This window comes from Pinus tabuliformis, chromosome 6, assembly GCF_031772625.1.
Source record: "Pinus tabuliformis cultivar Carrire ecotype Pingquan chromosome 6, CPIR1, whole genome shotgun sequence".
NCBI classification, from domain to species: Eukaryota; Viridiplantae; Streptophyta; class Pinopsida; order Pinales; family Pinaceae; genus Pinus; species Pinus tabuliformis.
Window position 1 is genome coordinate 1,858,692,771 of NC_142292.1, and position 18,169 is coordinate 1,858,710,939.

General features: G+C 40.1%; 1 protein-coding gene across 1 annotated transcript; it reads right to left on the reverse strand.

Annotated features, from left to right (window-relative positions):
- Nucleotides 1-7,267: 7,267 nt before the first annotated feature.
- On the reverse strand, nucleotides 7,268-7,894 carry LOC149266500 (uncharacterized). Its single transcript, XM_089408482.1, has one exon. The coding sequence runs from the start codon at nucleotides 7,892-7,894 to the stop codon at nucleotides 7,268-7,270; it is 627 nt and encodes a 208-aa protein (XP_089264608.1).
- Nucleotides 7,895-18,169: the final 10,275 nt, after the last annotated feature.

Sequence of the window (18,169 nt, forward strand, 5' to 3'; positions counted from 1 at the left end):
ACACTAGCAAATCCACTTGCACAACATCCCTGCCTTGGCACTCCTCATTGGATGCCCATAAGTGACACCTCTACAAGTGCTCCTGCATAATGTCCTTGCATAAGACTGCCATGCTCCATGTCTCCAACCTGATGTCCATGACTCAAGTTGCCCATGTTGTCTAGCTAAGTAGACCCATCACAACAATCGGCCATCTTCATCCAAGCCTGCAAATCGGTCTAGTGAACTCGGTCACCCAACCATATCATCAACATATGAGTCTCTTCCACCATGGCTCCCCCACTTAAGGTTCCACCAAGACTTCCTCTTGATCTCGACCATGAGAAGTCCACCTGAATATCATCATACTCAAGTGTGTGCCCTTCTCCAATCTGTCCATGAGTCATGCCGGGCACTTAGCCAATTTCCCCATGTGGCTAAAGCATGACCCATTCCTCCGCAATGATCATCACATTCCTCCCTTGTCACGGGCCTTTGTACCTTCTACCATAAGGTCACAAACAACCCCAACAAGTCCTGCAATAGTCAATGGTCCTTGCTTCTCCATACAAGGTCTCATCGTAGACATCCATGGTAAGATCCTCCCTTGCATCGGCAAACTGATTTTGCTCTTCCCTGCATACGGTTCATCTACCAAATGCTCAACTGAAACACAAGTATCAATAGTACTTACTTCATCATGAGGCTCCTCCATGTGAGTATCCTCATCCACCAATGTCTGCAAACTGCACGATCCTGGTCCAACTTGATCAATTTCAAGTTCATCCTCCATCGTTGTCATATCTGCAACATCCTCAACTATCACAACTTCCTCTTCTTTATCATCACAATCTACAACTTCATCCTGCTCCATTGCCCAACCAAGTCGAAGAAGTTCGTCTTCAACATTCCTTTCCAAGACTTCAAGTTTATGTTGAATCCACGAGTTCTCCTCTTTCATCCGCTTCAACCTGTATAAGGTCAGTAAGTGCTTCCCTTCGCATTCTTCCAAACCTGCCATGTCTCATCGTTCAGCTTGGCCCAAGCACGATCACCTCTGCTAAATCTGTCACGAAGTGTAGTGGGATCAGCTTCTCTGCAAATCCTGCACCTCGTCCACCATCAGCTCTGATACCACTTGTCACGCCCCTACACTGGCGGTACTCTTCCAACCACACTATAGGAGGTGCGGCACCACCGACCACTTTCTTTTCACTAATACTTGCGATCATGGACTACGCCTACTTTCGATACTTAGTTTATTTTATTCTTTACCAAGTGTTATGTTTTCCTTTATACATAGTGAAAGCCATTAACATTCACCATAAACAACATTAACACATAAATGCACAACAGTATAAAGGGAGGGGCAACTCCCTATCATGAGTCTGCCTGAATAATAAATATATATATATATATATAAGTTAAATCTTGAGGAAACCCCAAATTTACACTTAGCCAAATTTTACATTCACCGGCACAACTTGCTTAGCCCAACTCGTCGGCGTGCCCACATGGTCGCCCGAACGACTTTGCCCAACTCTTCGTTTGTCTCCGCACGTTCACCTGAACGCGTGCCGTTCAACTCGTCCAACTCGCCGGACGCTTCCACCAAACACCCAACACGTTCATCGGGGGGTCATGCCACCCGTTCAAGACTTCACACGGTTCACCATTCAACCAACTTGGGTCGTTCGAGCAGACGCCTTGCCGTGCCTTTGAACGACTCCTCGAACGATCATTCGAACGGACGCCCTGTTGTGCCCTCGAACGATCTTGCCCGAACGCCCTCGAACGATCCTACACAAACGCCCTCGCCTGATGACTTCACACGACTTTTTTGAATGACGCCCTCACCCAATGACTTTGCACGAATTTTCTACACGATGCCCTCGCTCAACACCCTTGCACAATTTTCCTGAATGACGCCCTCGCCCGGATGACTTCGCATGATTTCCTGAACGATGATTTTGAACGACCTCCTGCACGATGATTTTGAACGACCTCCTGCATGATGCCTTCGAACGACTCCTTGAATGATGACTTCAAACGACCTCTTGCACGATGCCTTTGAACGACTTTGGCTCGAGTGCTTCACCCTGCACGTGTCCGCCTGCACCTTCGCCCAAATTTCAAACCCAAACACTTCGCACTTCCTCGCCTTTCACCTTGAATGCTTGGAAGGGTTGTTCATTTTTGCCTTAGCTCCATGCCAAGTTTCATGTATATATATGTTTCGCCACCCTTTTGAACCGTCGTGTTCACTTGTTGGCCAACCACCACACTTCTCCATTAAACAAGTCGACTTGCCCCCAACTCGCCTCATCCGCACGTCCGTCGGTTGGCTAGGCGCCCCCACTCGGGACCACCTCACTCTATAAACCAACCGACTCCCATACTTAGTCGCATTTCGTCCACCTTCACTCGCACGTCTCCACCTGCAGCTCGTGGCCCTTACACCTAGAGTGCAATTGGTGCTAATCCATTTGTTGCCTTTGAAGAGTTAAAGGTCGAGCGTAGAAGGAATGTGACTGCGCTATTGAAACACTTAAGCCATTGATTTGTTGGATTTACTCAATTGTCTTTTCGCTTTCAAATCCTTCCTCAGCTGCTGTCTCATTTTTGAAGAGAAGTTTTAAAGAAGATTTAATTTTGGTAAAAGAGGCAAGTTTTCCAAGTTCACTGTCATCGAATCAAAATAAATGCATGTTCCATCTATATAGATTTCATCAAACACGTGGATTTGGTGTAGCACTAGCCTTAGTGTGTCAAAATAATCATGTATGCTCTAGCAGAAGTCCCCACCTCAATGGCTTCCTCTTTCAAACTATGGTTTTTTTTTTAAACTACTTCTTCAAGCATGCTATCATCAAAAGTAGCCTCATGTATTAGAATAGTTGCCTTGCAAGAAACATCTATGAGAGTCTGGCAAGGCCTTGTATCACCAAAATATACAATCTTCCAACCTTGCTTTGTTTTATTATCAATATTCTTTTCTACTTGAATCCTGCAGGGCAACACCAAATGCTTGTGGGCAACGCACAATAGGCACATTGGACAACATCTCTAGCCCAACTCCAGATAAAGCTTTCTTTAACCTCTGCAACCCCATGATATCCAAAAATAAATCCATAAGGTCGTTGTCAATACCTCTGCATTCGATTTTACCCAACACTTAATGCTTTCAGTTTGGTTTTAGGTTTAAAGCAAACTAGATTACTATTGACCAGACACCTCTTTCTTAAATAGCTATCCTGAACCATCACCATTATCCTTAATGTGTTGTTTATTACTTTTCATCTGATTTTTTGTATTATGAGATATTTGTTCATTGAGCCTAGAGATTCATTCTACAGCCCAATATGATGTGTAACCTTGTCAGTTTGTCATTAAGTTGAAATTTTGCTCATGTCCACACAAATAAAAATTTAAAAAAATTAAAAAAATAAATAAATACTATACAAAATATTTAAATATATCAGTTCATAAAAAAAAAAATTGCAAATAAAGAAATTGGATCCCTCTGGGCTTATATTAGATTCATATTTAAGATAAATCTATGCTGGTAAACATCCATTGATTCCTTCACTGTCTATCTACTATCTATAAACTGCATGCCTAAGTCCTCCACCATTGAGTATGCATCCAGGAATATTTTTAGTGGCCTTAGTCCTCCAAAAATATTTTTAGTGGCCTTAGTCTTCCAAAAATATTTTTAGTGGCCTTGGTCTAATGACCAGCAAAGATTCATGAGGTTCATTCTTTAATAGCTTCTTTGATAGAGAAAGTATCCTTCCAATATATGTGTGGTGGTAAACATGAACATGTGATATCCATATAAACTTCAATCATTTGATGAAATTATCATTACTTCTCACACCAAACCTACTTTTGAGTTGAGCCAAAGTTCCATCTCAATAATCTATAGGTATACCACAGTGGGAGAAAATATTAATAAATGTTGCACTGAAATTATGATATTGTGATGGATGATAGGAGCTTTCACCTAAAAAGACCATCTCCATCACATATTTGTTTATGCGCTCTAAGCACACAGGAATTTCATCACTACCATTACAACATTCAAATTCGTTTGGAGATATGAGTTGGTTACCCAACTCATTTCTACCAATACAACATTCTAATTTTTTTAAATTTATTATTATTATTATTATTATTTTTCTTTTTTTAATACTAATATTAATATTAAATAAATAATTAATAATTATTTATATTTTTATGGTTAGTTAGATTATATTATAATATTAGGTTAGTTAGAAATAGATAAATAGTAATTATTTCTATCTTAGGGGTTAGGTTAGTTAGTTATTATCCCATAATGATCCAATTATAAAAATAAATTAAAATAAATAAATGTTTAAATATATAAATAAATAAATAATAATAATAATAATAATCAATTCTAAATAAATTACTTTTTCCCATCCAGTCAAATATAGCCGTTATCTAGCCGTTTTTTCCCTTCGCTGTTTGGAGGTCTTGACTCCCTATTTAACTTTCTGCTATGATCTGATTTTTTATCTTGTCCTGATGATGAACCACACTGGTTGGTTTGAAACGCGTCAGCCTAAATCTACCAATGTGATTTGTCCTAAAATTGTTTCCAAATTAAATTATGGATCACAAAAGCTTGAATTCGATTATAACTACCTTGCACGGAAAGGACATTTCTTCAAAAGTTCATCTGTTTGAATGAGCACGCCTAAGGGTTTCTAAGATGAAATCAAATCTAGATTTTCTTTAAAATTGCAGAGATTCCTCAGTTAACCCCAGATTCACTCAGATCAAGCATAGCCTTAACAAGTTCTAGAATCAACCAATTTTTCTAACCACTAGTCTTGCCCTTATTCGTTCCGAGATTTATAATGTCGCAAAAAAGTTGGATATTCTTTCAAGAATTTTTTTTTCTTTACATTTAGAATTGTCCAGCTTATTATCTGCTGAGCTTTGGAACATAATTGATGCATGTTCTTGTTTGAAATCTCTACGCATGGAACAAATTTGGACTGATAAACAGCGAGCCAAATTTAACAGACTTTCTTCATGCAAAGATTTTTCAAGCCCATCTGGCGTCTCATCGAATAGAATAATTTCCAATAGCCAGGTCTCGGCACTCAGCTCCTAGATCAAGCAAGGGTTAGCAGGGTCTAAGATTTGTAGCGATTCTAGTTCGGGGTCTCCAAATTCTTCTTCCTCTCGTCCAGATTCTTCCTCTCTTCCTCTCCTCGACTGTGTCCCTCCTCAAATCTCGGTCGATGGGTGCTCCTATCTCCTCTCTCCCTCGAGCTTGGGTTTCTCCTCCTGTTCCCCTACCTGTGTTGCTTCATTACCCCTCTCAACTATCGTAGCACCCAACCCTGCTATCAGCCAGACCTCTCCCCTTGCTGCATCCTCGCCTGCTCTTGATTCTCGGACCTGTTCCAACCGAGCTAATCATTCCCCGCAATCTGGTGTTCTCTCACCCAAACCCGATATCAGTCAAACCTCGCCCCTCGTTGCGTCCCTGCCAGCTCCCGGTCTCCCTAACCTTCCCACCCGCTCCATCGTTTCCTCCGCTTCAAGCCATGCTACAGCTTCTGGCTCTCCTGTCAGCACAAATGGATCATCTCTGACCCCTCCATCCATTCTCCCCCTCCAAACACGCGCTCCTCCATCCGGTTTCCCCTTCCTTCCTAGTGCTCCTCCATATATTTTATCCATTCATTCCCTCCCTCCATCAGTTCCAGTTGCCCCCTTGTCTTACTGTGTTTCCCCCTATGCTCTAACCTCTAATTCCCTCGACTTTCTCCATAATCAACGTTCCAGATCCTCCATCAATGGTTCTACCAATAATCTTAATAATTGAAGTATGATGATATTAATGATATTAATAAGTTTAACCATAATAATGATAATATGAATTATAATGATGATAATAACACATGTAATAATAATAATAATAATAATAATAATAATAATAATAATAATAATAATAATAATAATAATAACGGGTGGAAAATTAGTAGTTGTTGGATTTTGGCGCTTTCCTCTTAGCTTTCTTCCCTTCGTTTCTCCTTCTCCTCCCTTCAGATTTTATATTTTCTTAATTTGCCCCTAAGGTTTGTTTGTTTTTTTTTTTGAATAAATAGAAACTAAAATAATATAATAATAATAATAAACAAGTAAAATTAATATTTATATTTGATTATTCACATTACAACCAATTTAATTATTTCTGTCCTTTCTATTACTAATTATTTCATTCATTTTTCATTTAAACTCAATTTTCATACATTTTTATTTTTATTTATTTATTTAATTATTATTATTATTATTTTTTAATACTAATACTAATATTAAATAAATAATAAATAATTATTTCTATTTTATAGTTAAGTTAGTTAGGTGATATTTTAATATTAGGTTAGTTAGAAATAGATAAATAGTAATTATTTCTATTTTAGGGGTTAGGTTAGTTAGATATTATCCCATAATGATCCAATTATAAAAATAAATTAGAATAAATAAATGTTTAAATATATAAATAAATAATAATAATAATAATAATTAATTCTAAATAAATTACTTTTTCCCATCCAGTCAAATATAACCGTTATCTAGCCGTTTTTTCCGTTAGCTGTTTGGAGGTCTTGACTCCCTATTTAACTTTCTGCTATGATCTGATTTTTCATCTTGTCTTGATGATGAACCACACTGGTTGGTTCGAAATGCGTCGGCCTAAATCTACCAATGTGATTTCTCCTGAAATTGTTTCCAAATTAAATTATGGATCACAGAAGCTTGAATTCGATGATAATATTAATAACAATTATTAAATTATTTAGTTAATAATTATTAAGAGTTAAAATAATATTAATATTAATAATAATTATTAAATTATTTAGTTAATAATGATCAATAATATAATTATTATGAATAGATATTATAAATAAATAAATAAATATTTATTTATTAATAATTAATATATAATTCCTAGTTATTAATTAGATCTACTTATTAATGTTTATAACAATTTATTTATTTATGTTTCAAAAATAATTAGAGAGTTAGGCCAGGAAAGAGAGTTATATTTGGAGTACTATACCTTAGAAGACTTGATATGCCTAATCACTGGAAGTCAATTTCTGCTAATCTCATTTCCACCATCTTTGTTGAGGTTATTCAAACATTTCCTAATCTCAAGTGCCTCTCTGATTTTCCTTTTTTGATAATGATCTTCCCTAGCGATAATCTTGGCACTCTCGAGACAAACATGATGCTTGGTTTTTTAGGAGTGCTCTGCAAGTGTTGAAGTGCGTGATCTCTCATTCTTGATATCTTCTCCATGTTCTTTAAGTCTAGTTTTTAAGGAACGCCCTATCTCTCCAATATAACTTTTTCCACAAGAACAATCAATCTTATAAACTCCCTTGAGTTGCTGTTGATCGATGCTATCCTTGATAGATCTCATCTTTTGCTTAATTGTTCCACAAGTCGTAAACTGAGTGAATATGTCCTTCCTTCTTAGAACCTTGGCGATTTTATCCATAACCCCTTGAATGAATGGAAGATAAACTGTCCCGCACTTTTCTTTAGGGTCCCTAGGGAGGACCATTCCTTCAACTCTTTTTATAGCCTTCTTAATATCTTTTTCCTTGTATCCTATATCTTTAAAGACAGAGGTTAAATGCTTAATCTCTTCATCAAGGTGACCGACATCGGAGATTCTAAAGGATCTAACAGCAACAGTGTTAAGGACCCCAAATTTTTGGGCTGAATGATGGTACGAATCGGCATGAACGTAGCTCTTAGTGTGGGTTTTCTTCCTAAAGACTTGGTGTCCCAAAGTACCATCCTCCTTTCTGATCACGAGGACATCTAAGAATGGAATTTTACCTTTTTCTTCAAGCTCCATAGTAAACTTAATTTCTGAAGAGATAGAGTTAAGGTGATTAAAAAACTTCTCAAGCTTCGTCCTACCATGGGTCCATTTTAAGTTAGTGTCATCAACAAATCTTTTCCACCATGCCGGTTTCAAGGGATAAGAGTCAAGAGCCTTTTTCTCAAAATACTCCATGTATAAATTGGCGACTATTAGTGAGAGGGGAGAACCCATTGCGACCCCAGATATCTGCTCATAATAACTGCCTTGGAAACTGAAGAAAGTGGAATGCAAAAAAATTTATGCAAGCTTTGTTGTTTCTGGATCAGTAATTTCTTTTATAACATGAACAACCTCATCCAAGGGGATCTTGGTAAATAGGGATACTACATCAAAACTAACCATAATGTCATCCTTATCAACCCTCTCATTTTTTATCAGTTTTACGAAATCATTAGAGTATTTTATAAAAGAGTCTGTGTTTCCAACTAGAGGTTTCAGAATTTTCGCAACATATTTAGCTAATTCATAGGTGGGGGATCCAATGGTATTAACTATTGGTCTCAGAGGGATCCCCTCTTTGTGAATTTTTGGTAACCCATAAATCCTAGGGATAACCTCACAGGAAGGCAACAACTTATTTTTTATTTTATCATCAATGTTGGACTCCGAGATTGCTTTCTTGACTTCTTTGATAACCTTAGGAATGGGATTGGTGTTAATTCTCCTATAACTACCGCAACTGAGATGATCATTCATTTTTCCTATGTAATCATCTATGTCTAAAACAACAGTTGCTCCTCCTTTATCTGCCTTAAGCACTACGATCTTGTCATTATTACGAAGGGACATTAGAGCAACCTACTCATCCTTGCTTAAATTACTTTTTGGTGATTTTTCTTTTCTCATTATAAGGGAACATTCTTGTCTTAAAACATATTTGTCATCTGAGGAGAGGCCATGAGTCCCATTCTCAATATTACAAATAATGCTCTCAAACGGAATGCTATTAGGAGTGATGGAAAATCCCAAACCCTTGCTGAGAACCTTAAGAGAATCAGGACTGAGCTCTAGGGAGGAAAGATTAACCACCTTCTTCCTGTGATCAAATCTTGAAACCGGGTTGTCCCTAATAGTGTTGTTCGAAAGCTTCTTGAAACCAAAAACCAAACTAATATTTCCAAGGCTTCTCCTATTCTTCTACTTCAGATGCTCATTTATTCTAAGGTTCTTATGCTCTTCTATCCTCAGGTTTTTGGGCCTCCCTCCAAAGCTGGAATCAATGGGGTTGTTTTTGATAATCTGGTTAACCAATTTCCTGAAGCTGCTCTCATCGTTTTTTAACCTACACTGGCACCCACCTTCATCACAGCAATCACCTTTCTCTAACTTGCAAACATCATTAAACCGGCTAACTCTTTTTCTGGAGCCACCGACCTTGTTTTTCATAATGAGTCTGCTGCGTTCATAGTTTTCTGAGTTGACCTCAGAGCAGTCAATGCCTTCTTCATCAAGAGACGAGCCCATCCTTTCCAGATTTCTAAACTCAACCACACAGTCATCAGGAATCGACTTATCGGTGGAGCTGCTTAAGACAATGCTGCCTTCCTCGATTACGTTGTTGTTACTATCCTCGCCTCTAAAACAACATCGACGCCCATCTTTATCACTGCAATCTCCTATCTTTAACCTGCAAACACCGATCATGCTAAACTGGCTTACGCTATTGCTGGAGCCGCTAATCTTGTTTGTCAAAGTAAATTTGGTCCTACGTTCATTTTTATCTGCGTTAACCTCAGGGCAGCCAATGCCCTTTTCACGAGAGGCACCCCTCTTTTTCATGTTTATAAACCCAGCCACATATTTTTCAGGACAACCCTCATTTCTTCTTAAATCTCTAATTCCACTGAGGATTTTATCTTCCGCACAATCAGGATTTCCATAAGAAACGTTGCTACCTTCAACGTCAAACCTCTCCTTAATCTCATAAACACTCATGGAGACATCAGATGCAGAAATCGAATTATTGGAGGAGTTGTTTAAGACAACGCTTCCTTCCTTGATTATGCTGATGTTGCTACCATCAAAACTAATATGACAGCCATGGAAATCTTTGTGAAGACTTCCATACTTACTGTTCTCCTCTCCGATGTTTATCCTGCCTAACGAATCCCTGGAGATAAAGTCGAAACTGCCTGGTTTACTAGAGGACTGAACCAGAATAGTGTTTGGAGAATTTCTCCCCAACTTGGAAAGCTTCCTGGACTGTCTTTCAAGAGCGATTTTCCCTTCTTTTTGAGCTTTGAGGGCAGCCTTCGCATCAATGGTTCTCCATAAATCATAATTAATGCTTAATTTGTTAACAGTTTTGTTCAAGAGGAGTGCAACAATTCTTAAATAGAGATTCCTAGTTTAATTAAAGAGTGGAGGAGAGACCCCAACAAACATAAAGAGGAATCTTCACATAAATATTTTATGCAATCCCAAAATCCCCCTTTCTACTATGTGCCTTTATGTTGTGTATACTCTTTGCTTACCAAAATGTTTCACAATTTCCATTGGACTGGGTCCCTCTCATTCATAGGGTTGTTGATGAGTTTCCTTTCAATTGGGCCAAAATATTGTCTAACAATATCACCAAACATATTCTCTCTTTTCGCACCAAACAAACGACCACCCATAATCCTCCATTTTATATGTCTACCTTTGTAATGGATGTCATCTATTTCTCTTTGTATTTTCTAGCAATGGGTTGGAAATGGACACTTGCTAACCCTCTGCCCATCCACATTTATCACAATAAACTATGGGAGGAGAATTACTTTGACCAATTTTACCAAAGCTTCCACCTTGTTATGATTCCTATTTATCAAGCCATTTTCAGATCCAAACCTCCAAGAACGTATTCAACTGTTATGGATTGTTTGTTGAGAATTAGAGATTGTTTCTTTGGAGAACCTTTTACTTATATTAGGGTTTGGCAAAGCTATGGTACTCCACATTTTTTTCATCTGTTTATCCCAGATAACCTTCTATGTAGAGAGGTTGCTCACTAAACTGTAGGGAAAAGGGTAGCTCTTGAATTAAAGAAAGATTCCAAGAAAGTGTGGCCTAAGTTCCCCTTGGAAATTGGTATTTATACACTGCATAATTATATCCATGCTGAAAAGGAGTTAAAACCATTTTTTGCCTTAAAATTGGCTAATTATTGTAAAATTACACGATCCTACCGAGCTAATCTAGGGAATAACTATTGTTGTAAACATTAAGAGATATGTTCATGAGACTAATCATTCTGATGAATTGTTCTGTGAAGCCTCTTATAATATACATGTCTACAGTAAAGCTAAACAATTACGTCTAGAGAGATATCAACATTTTCTAGTCTACAGGGACACAAAGTCTCCCTTACCACTAAATCTACTATAATTTCTAGAAGAGGGAATATCAATAAAGGTTTAGGTTATTTCTGCACATAAATTCAATCTGCAAGCAACTATCCATGTTTAGGTTCCTCCTTTTGAGTCCTGTTACACTAAAAAATGTCACCATGGCTATTTACAGTTAGTATGGCTCTATCAACAGTCATGCTATCCTCCTGGGAAAGTCTTATGCCTCTGCTCTCCATGTCAAACTCCAAAAAGAGAGAAAGTCTTTGTAAATGTGTTTATCTCTGGGTACACAGATTCTCTCGGCCTTACCTACGTGTACGCACCTAATGTTCACAAAAACTGCGTACTTGTACGCTTTTTATGTAAAGGGGCAGGTGCGTACCCCTGTAAAGGTCAAAAGGCGCGAGTTTCATCTTTAAAAAGTTACTTGTGGTCATTTCTAGAGCATTCTAGAAGGTTGTTCGACGTGTATTGAGCGCCTCCAGATGGTTCATGTACCCCTATGGAAGAGGAACTTATCCCATCAAGAGAGGAGCTATCCCATCCAAAGAGGGGATTATCCCATTGATGGTGGACCTGATTAACTTCCTCTTGAGCACTATAAATACAGGCATTGGGCCAGAAGGAGGGAGGTTGAAAGCTAAACATTTCTAAGGGTAGATGCTGTTGGAATTAGGACTCCCATTTAGAAGCTTGTGAGGAGAGATTCCCATCCTTACTTGTTCCATTTCCAAAGCAGGAGAGTAAGATGATAGGTTCTTCCTCGACTGCCAGTGAAGAACCCATTTTGATGATGTCTCATGTGAGGATTGCGACTCGGTCGCAAGATTATGGTAGTAAGAATCCTATTGATGGTAAGGAAGCAGAATCTTCTCATTCTAATCCATCAACCTCAGCTCCTGGTTCCGATCCACTACAGATCGAAAAACCTAACACGGACTTAGTAATCAAACCACCCGCCAAGGGTGTACTTCGAAGGTCTGCTTTCAATCCACATGCGAGAGCGGCCCAGAATTACAACATTGTTGAGGACTTAGCTGTTTCACCCTCAGCAATGTCGACTTTAGAAGTGCTGCAATCATGCCCAGCACAACGAAAATTACTTTTGTCGGCTATTGGAGCTGTTGATGTTCAGGACCCGAATCTGATAATCTTCGATCTAGAAAATAGTACACCGCGCCTACCCCATCAAATGGCTTTCCAGATTCCAGTGATAGTCAAAAACAGGCCTATTCATCGGACTGTAATTGATGAGGGAGCTTCCACGTGTATTATGTCGATTCAGTGTTGGAGATCCCTTGGTTCTCCTTCGCTGAACCAATCCCCGACCATCCTTAAGGCCTTTGATGGCCGTGGGTTCCGTCCGTTTGGTATTCTACAGGAATTGCCTATAGGGGTAGAAGGTAAAACCGTTAGTCTGGATGTGGAGGTGGTTGATGCCCCTCTAGACTACAACCTTCTTTTGGGTCGAAGTTGGTCATATGCTATGACAGCGGTTGTTTCATCGGTCTTCAGAGTAATAAAGTTTCCATATAACGGCAAGATCGTGACAATTGATCAGCTGACATACTTTTCATCCGACCCAGCCTCTTCAGAGAGTATCCAGCATGTCGGTAAGACGACAATCCCTTATAGGGACGTTGGCGTAGGTTTAGTTAAAGATTCCAGTTTACTGGGAACTTTTCCTTTCCCTCCAATCAACGCAGACCCTTCATTTGCATCAATTCATATGATTACATCAGACACCATTATTTACGACGATCCTTGGATTATCCCATCTGAATCTGAGATAGACTCATTCGGTGATGCTATGCCTTTGAGTCCATATGAAATTGCTTATGAAGCCGTCGTGTCTTTTACCGACTCGCGTTCAACCCAAATCGACCAAATGAATGTGGTCAGTGAGGAATCACTTTTCACATCAACCTCAGAACGGATAGCGTTTCCCGAAGTCGTGTCATCTGACGAGCAACTTCGCGAAATCCTAAGTGTAGACGATCTACCATGGGAAGATCTCCATCATAGATCTTCGTTTTTACCTGAGGCTGATGCTTTTGAAAACGATTTTTCATCTTTTTTTACCGCTGAATATGTCAGAGACGCTCAGAATCCAACGAAACATCCTGATTCAGAGTTGAATTTAGGGAATATTTCTCGCACTATTCCCATTGACATTTCAGTGAAGCCCGGAATTGAGGAAAACATTCATATAGGTGCCTCATGTACAGAAGATGAAATTCAAATTTACAAGGCCCTATTCCAAGAATTCCGCGATGTGTTTGCCTGGTCTTACGAGGAAATGCCAGGAATCGATCCTGCCATTGTTGTTCATGAAATAAAGACCTACCCGGACGCTAAACCCGTCCGGCAACAGTTGCGTCAGATTCACCCTCGAAAAGCAGCTGCAATTAAAGCAGAAGTCGAAAAGCTGTTGAAAGCAGGTTTCATTTATCCAATTCCGTTAACGGATTGGGTATCGAATATTGTTCTGGTTAACAAGAAACAAGGAACAATAAGAATCTGTATCAACTATAGGGATATAAATCGAGCTTGTCCAAAAGACAACTATCCTACGCCCTATATCGATCAAATAATTGATGATTGTGCCGGAAGTGAAATGTTTTCCTTTATGGATGGTTTTTCGGGCTATAATCAAATCAATATTCTACCTGCCGATCAACCAAAAACGGCATTCATTTGTCCATGGGGGACATTTGCTTACTGCAAATTACCTTTTGGGCTTAAGAATGCCGGAGCCACTTTTCAACGGGCGATGTCTTATGCATTTCATGACATCAAGCACATTGTGCAACCGTACCTCGATGATTTGCCTGCTCATTCTTTACATCGAGCTGATCACCTTGTCCACTTACGAGCAATCTTTATGAGGTGTAGGCATTATCGTATTTGGTTGAATCCGCACAAGTGTGTATTCTGTATAGAAGCGGGTCGATTGCTGGGATTTGTTGTTTCAAAAGCTGGCATTCACGTCGATCCCTCGAAGGTCAAATCTATCATCAAATTGCCTCCTCCTTCGAGTTTGCGCCAACTCCAAAGTTTGCAAGGGAAAGCAAACTTTTTACGGCGATTCATTCCAAACTACGCCGAGGTCACTAAGGGTTTTACACGGTTGTTGAAGCAGAACGCTCAATTCTTTTGGGACGAGATTGCCCAACAATCTTTTGATGCACTTAAGCACGCGTTGACCCATGCACCATTGTTGCATCCTCCCAACTACAACCAGGACTACTTCTTATACCTCGCAGCTTCGCATTCCACTATTGGAATGGTGTTAGTCCAAGAAGATGAATTCGGAACGGAACATGTGATATATTATCTTAGTAGGACGTTAAACCCCACTGAGCTAAAATATTCGCATGTGGAGAAATTGGCCCTGGCAGCTGTTCAAGCTGTCCAGCGTTTTCGTCACTACATTCTTCTCCGTAAAACTACAGTTATTTCGGATTGCAACCCTATGATTTATATTTTTACTAAACAACTGCTAGGGGGCAAGTACTCTAAATGGATCGTTATCCTGCAAGAGTTCGACTTGGAATTCGAAAAGTCCAAGTCTAAGAAATCCTTAGTTTTTGCGGAATTGATGTGTGATTTCCCACGTGCTGACACAGAAACTGTGGCAGAGGAGTCCATTGCGGACGAATCTTTGTTTCTTATTAGTACTTTAGATCCGTGGTATGGGGATATAATCATCTATCTCCAAACCCAAACCTTTCGGCCTGAAGCTTCAAAGTTGGAGCGTCGAAAAATTCGGTTTCAATCCCAGCAATACAGAATTATTGGAGATACACTTTATCGCCGGGGGGCAGAATTGGTTTTTCGACGTTGTTTGACTCACGAAGAGGCTGAGAGGGTTTTGAATGATTGTCACTCTGGAGCGTGTGGCGGTCATATGTCTGGGTATGCCACAGCTCAGAAGGTGTTGCGTGCTGGCTATTTCTGGCCGTCCATGTTTAAAGATTGTATCATTGCGGTCCGAAAATGCCACAACTGTCAAGTGTTTGATCGCAAGATGCGCGCACCACCTGCTCCCCTCCATCCTATAATTGCCGTTGGTCCTTTCACCAAATGGGGTATCGATTTTATTACTTGTAACCCTCACTCGGCCGGGGGGCATGCGTATATCATCCTCGCGGTTGATTATTTTACTAAATGGGCCGAGGTGATGCCTACATTCGACGCAAGCGGCAAAACAGCTGCAGTTTTCGTATTCAATCACATTATAACTCGGTTTGGTGTCCCGCAAGCGATCATCACTGACCATGGGAGCCATTTTCGAAACATCATGATGACTGAGCTTACAAGCCAGCTTGGTTTGCGCCACGATAGCTCTACTCCTTATTATCCGCAAGCCAACGGTTTGGTTGAGTCTATCAACAAAGTTCTGGTTATCATGATCCGACGAATCATTGGTATTCATCGGTCGAATTGGCACAACATGTTATTTTCAGCGCTATGGGCATACCGAACTTCAGTGAAAACTTCAACAGGGTTCACTCCTTTCTAGCTAGTTTATGGCTTGGAAGCTGTGTTACCCATTGAATGCAAAATCCCATCACTTCAAATGGCTGTCGAATTACTCCCAGCTACTTCCGAAGAGGAGAAACGTTTATTATACTTAGCTCAATTAGATGAGACTCAACGTGACGCTGCATTGGCAATCGAGACTCACGCGAAGCGAATGAAAGCTTAGTATGATAGAAATGTGACCCCTCGAAGTTTTTTGGAGGGAGACCTAGTGCTATTATATGATCAAGCTAACGATAAGCTAGGTGCTGGAAAATTCGTTCCTATGTGGCATGGACCCTACATTGTAAAGCGAAAGCTAGCAAAAGGGGCCTATGAGCTGGTAGATTTTGATGGGGACTCTTTGGGTAAACTCAGAAATGGACTTTACCTAAAGAGGTATTATGCTTAAATGATGGGTATGGAGAATTTTTAGTTAGGTTAGGTTTTCTTTCTAGCTAGTATGTTTGTTAGTTTAGATAGTGTGCTTAGCTTAGAAAGTGTGTTTTTCATCGTTATTCTAGCTTATCTTGGTTTTACTCTTGATATTGCAGATGTCGACGCCTCTCCAAACGTACATTGGATTTGCCGATGGTGCTTGTCGTAGTACATGGAATATCTCTTCCGCAGCTTGGGTTATCTATTCGCCCTCTGACGAGTTAGTTTCTATGCATGGGGTGAGCCTCGGTCAAGCAACGAACAACATTGCAGAATACAGTGCAGTGGTTGAATTATTGTCTGAATCTATTTCATTTGGAATTCGACGTTTGATAGTGAGGTTAGATTCTGAACTTGTTGTATTACAGCTTAATAGAGTATATGCCATTAGAAATCCTGTGTTATTAAGGTTGTTTTTGAGAGTGCGTCTCTTGGAACGTGAATTTGATTACATTGAATATCAGCATATTCCAAGGTCTTTAAATACATTAGCAGATGCAATTGCTTCTCGAATGTTGGACAGGCATTTGCGATAATCATGCAAGTAAATTTAAAAACATTTCATCACATATGTTAAACAAGATAAGCCGGTAATAATGATATATATATATATAGATAGGAGTGTGTCAAAAATATACATCGTCTTCGATCATAGGTTGAAAAACACCTTATGATCGGCAAAAATGATAAGTACAAAAAACCAAAAATGTCATATGTGTCTACAAAAGTGACTAGCCAATCGCTGATGGTGCTCTCTATACGAGACCACTGCCCGCGCTACCCTACACAGGAACCTCCTGAAAGGTCCTGGGACTGCGACCACATAGCGCTGAAGTCGAATAGGAATGTCATCTATGGTGGTCTCTAGTATACCCGCCGTTAGATGCTCTAGATCCTATTCCAACTCGGCTAAGGTCTCTGCGGCCGCATACTGTGGGGCTGGTGCTGGTACAGCTGGTACTCTTCTCTCAAAAGCCCAGAGATTGGCCGGATGCCATGGACCTACATCTGCATTTTGGAAATTTGCCACTGTCAGTTTTGAGACGATATATAAAAAAAAATAAAAAAAATAGATAATTTAAAAACTTGTGAAAAATGAAGTACCTCTGTCATCCCACTGTTCTCCCTGTGGAAGAACCATGTCCGGATCGTTCCGAAAATCCATTCCGGCATAGGGAAAATCCTGAATAGCAAAGACCTGGCCCTCTAGCCAGTGAAAGTAACCATCAGGAAATCGAACAACTCTCGCGTCCTCATCAGGATGCCGGGCCATTACCGCAACCCATCTCGTCAACTTAGGCTCCCGAGGAGCCCCAACTGGAACTGTAAGATGCTGGGGGATCAGCATTGGAACTCTCTCTAGGGCAAAGCTCACAACTAAAGGCCCATATCCAAAGGTCTTCAGTTGTCCGTTCTTTGCCCTGGTTAGTTGGCCCTTCATATTGGCCAACACAGCATCGCACCAGTTGAAAATGGTGCCTCGGTAGCAATCTATCGCCATCCGCATTTGGGACCCGGTGGCAATGTGCAAAGCGGCTGCGCCGCAGAGTCTGGTAACAGTAAAGGCTATCACCATAAGTTCGGGCAGGGATATGTACTTGATTTCTATCCCTTTCTCCTGGTTTTGATTGTTGCACCACTCTAGCCGGAGGCTAGCAAGGGATTGGCCACCCGGCCTAGTCCCGGACAGAGTCAGTTGCTCGCCCCTATTAGGCAAGCCAGAGAAAAAATATATGTCGGAGGGCTCTATCTCGAGCTGGTTCTCTCCGATGTAGAAGCATTGATCCTGAATGTTCCACCTTTCAACCAGCCACTCAAGGAATGGCACCTGGCCCCTCATGCCGGGTATGGCCCAGTATTTATACAGACCGCATGCTTTTAACGCATCAATAGAAGGTTGATGACCAATTGCGGCCAAATCAACGTCTTCGTGTTCTCTTTCTCTCCAATCTAG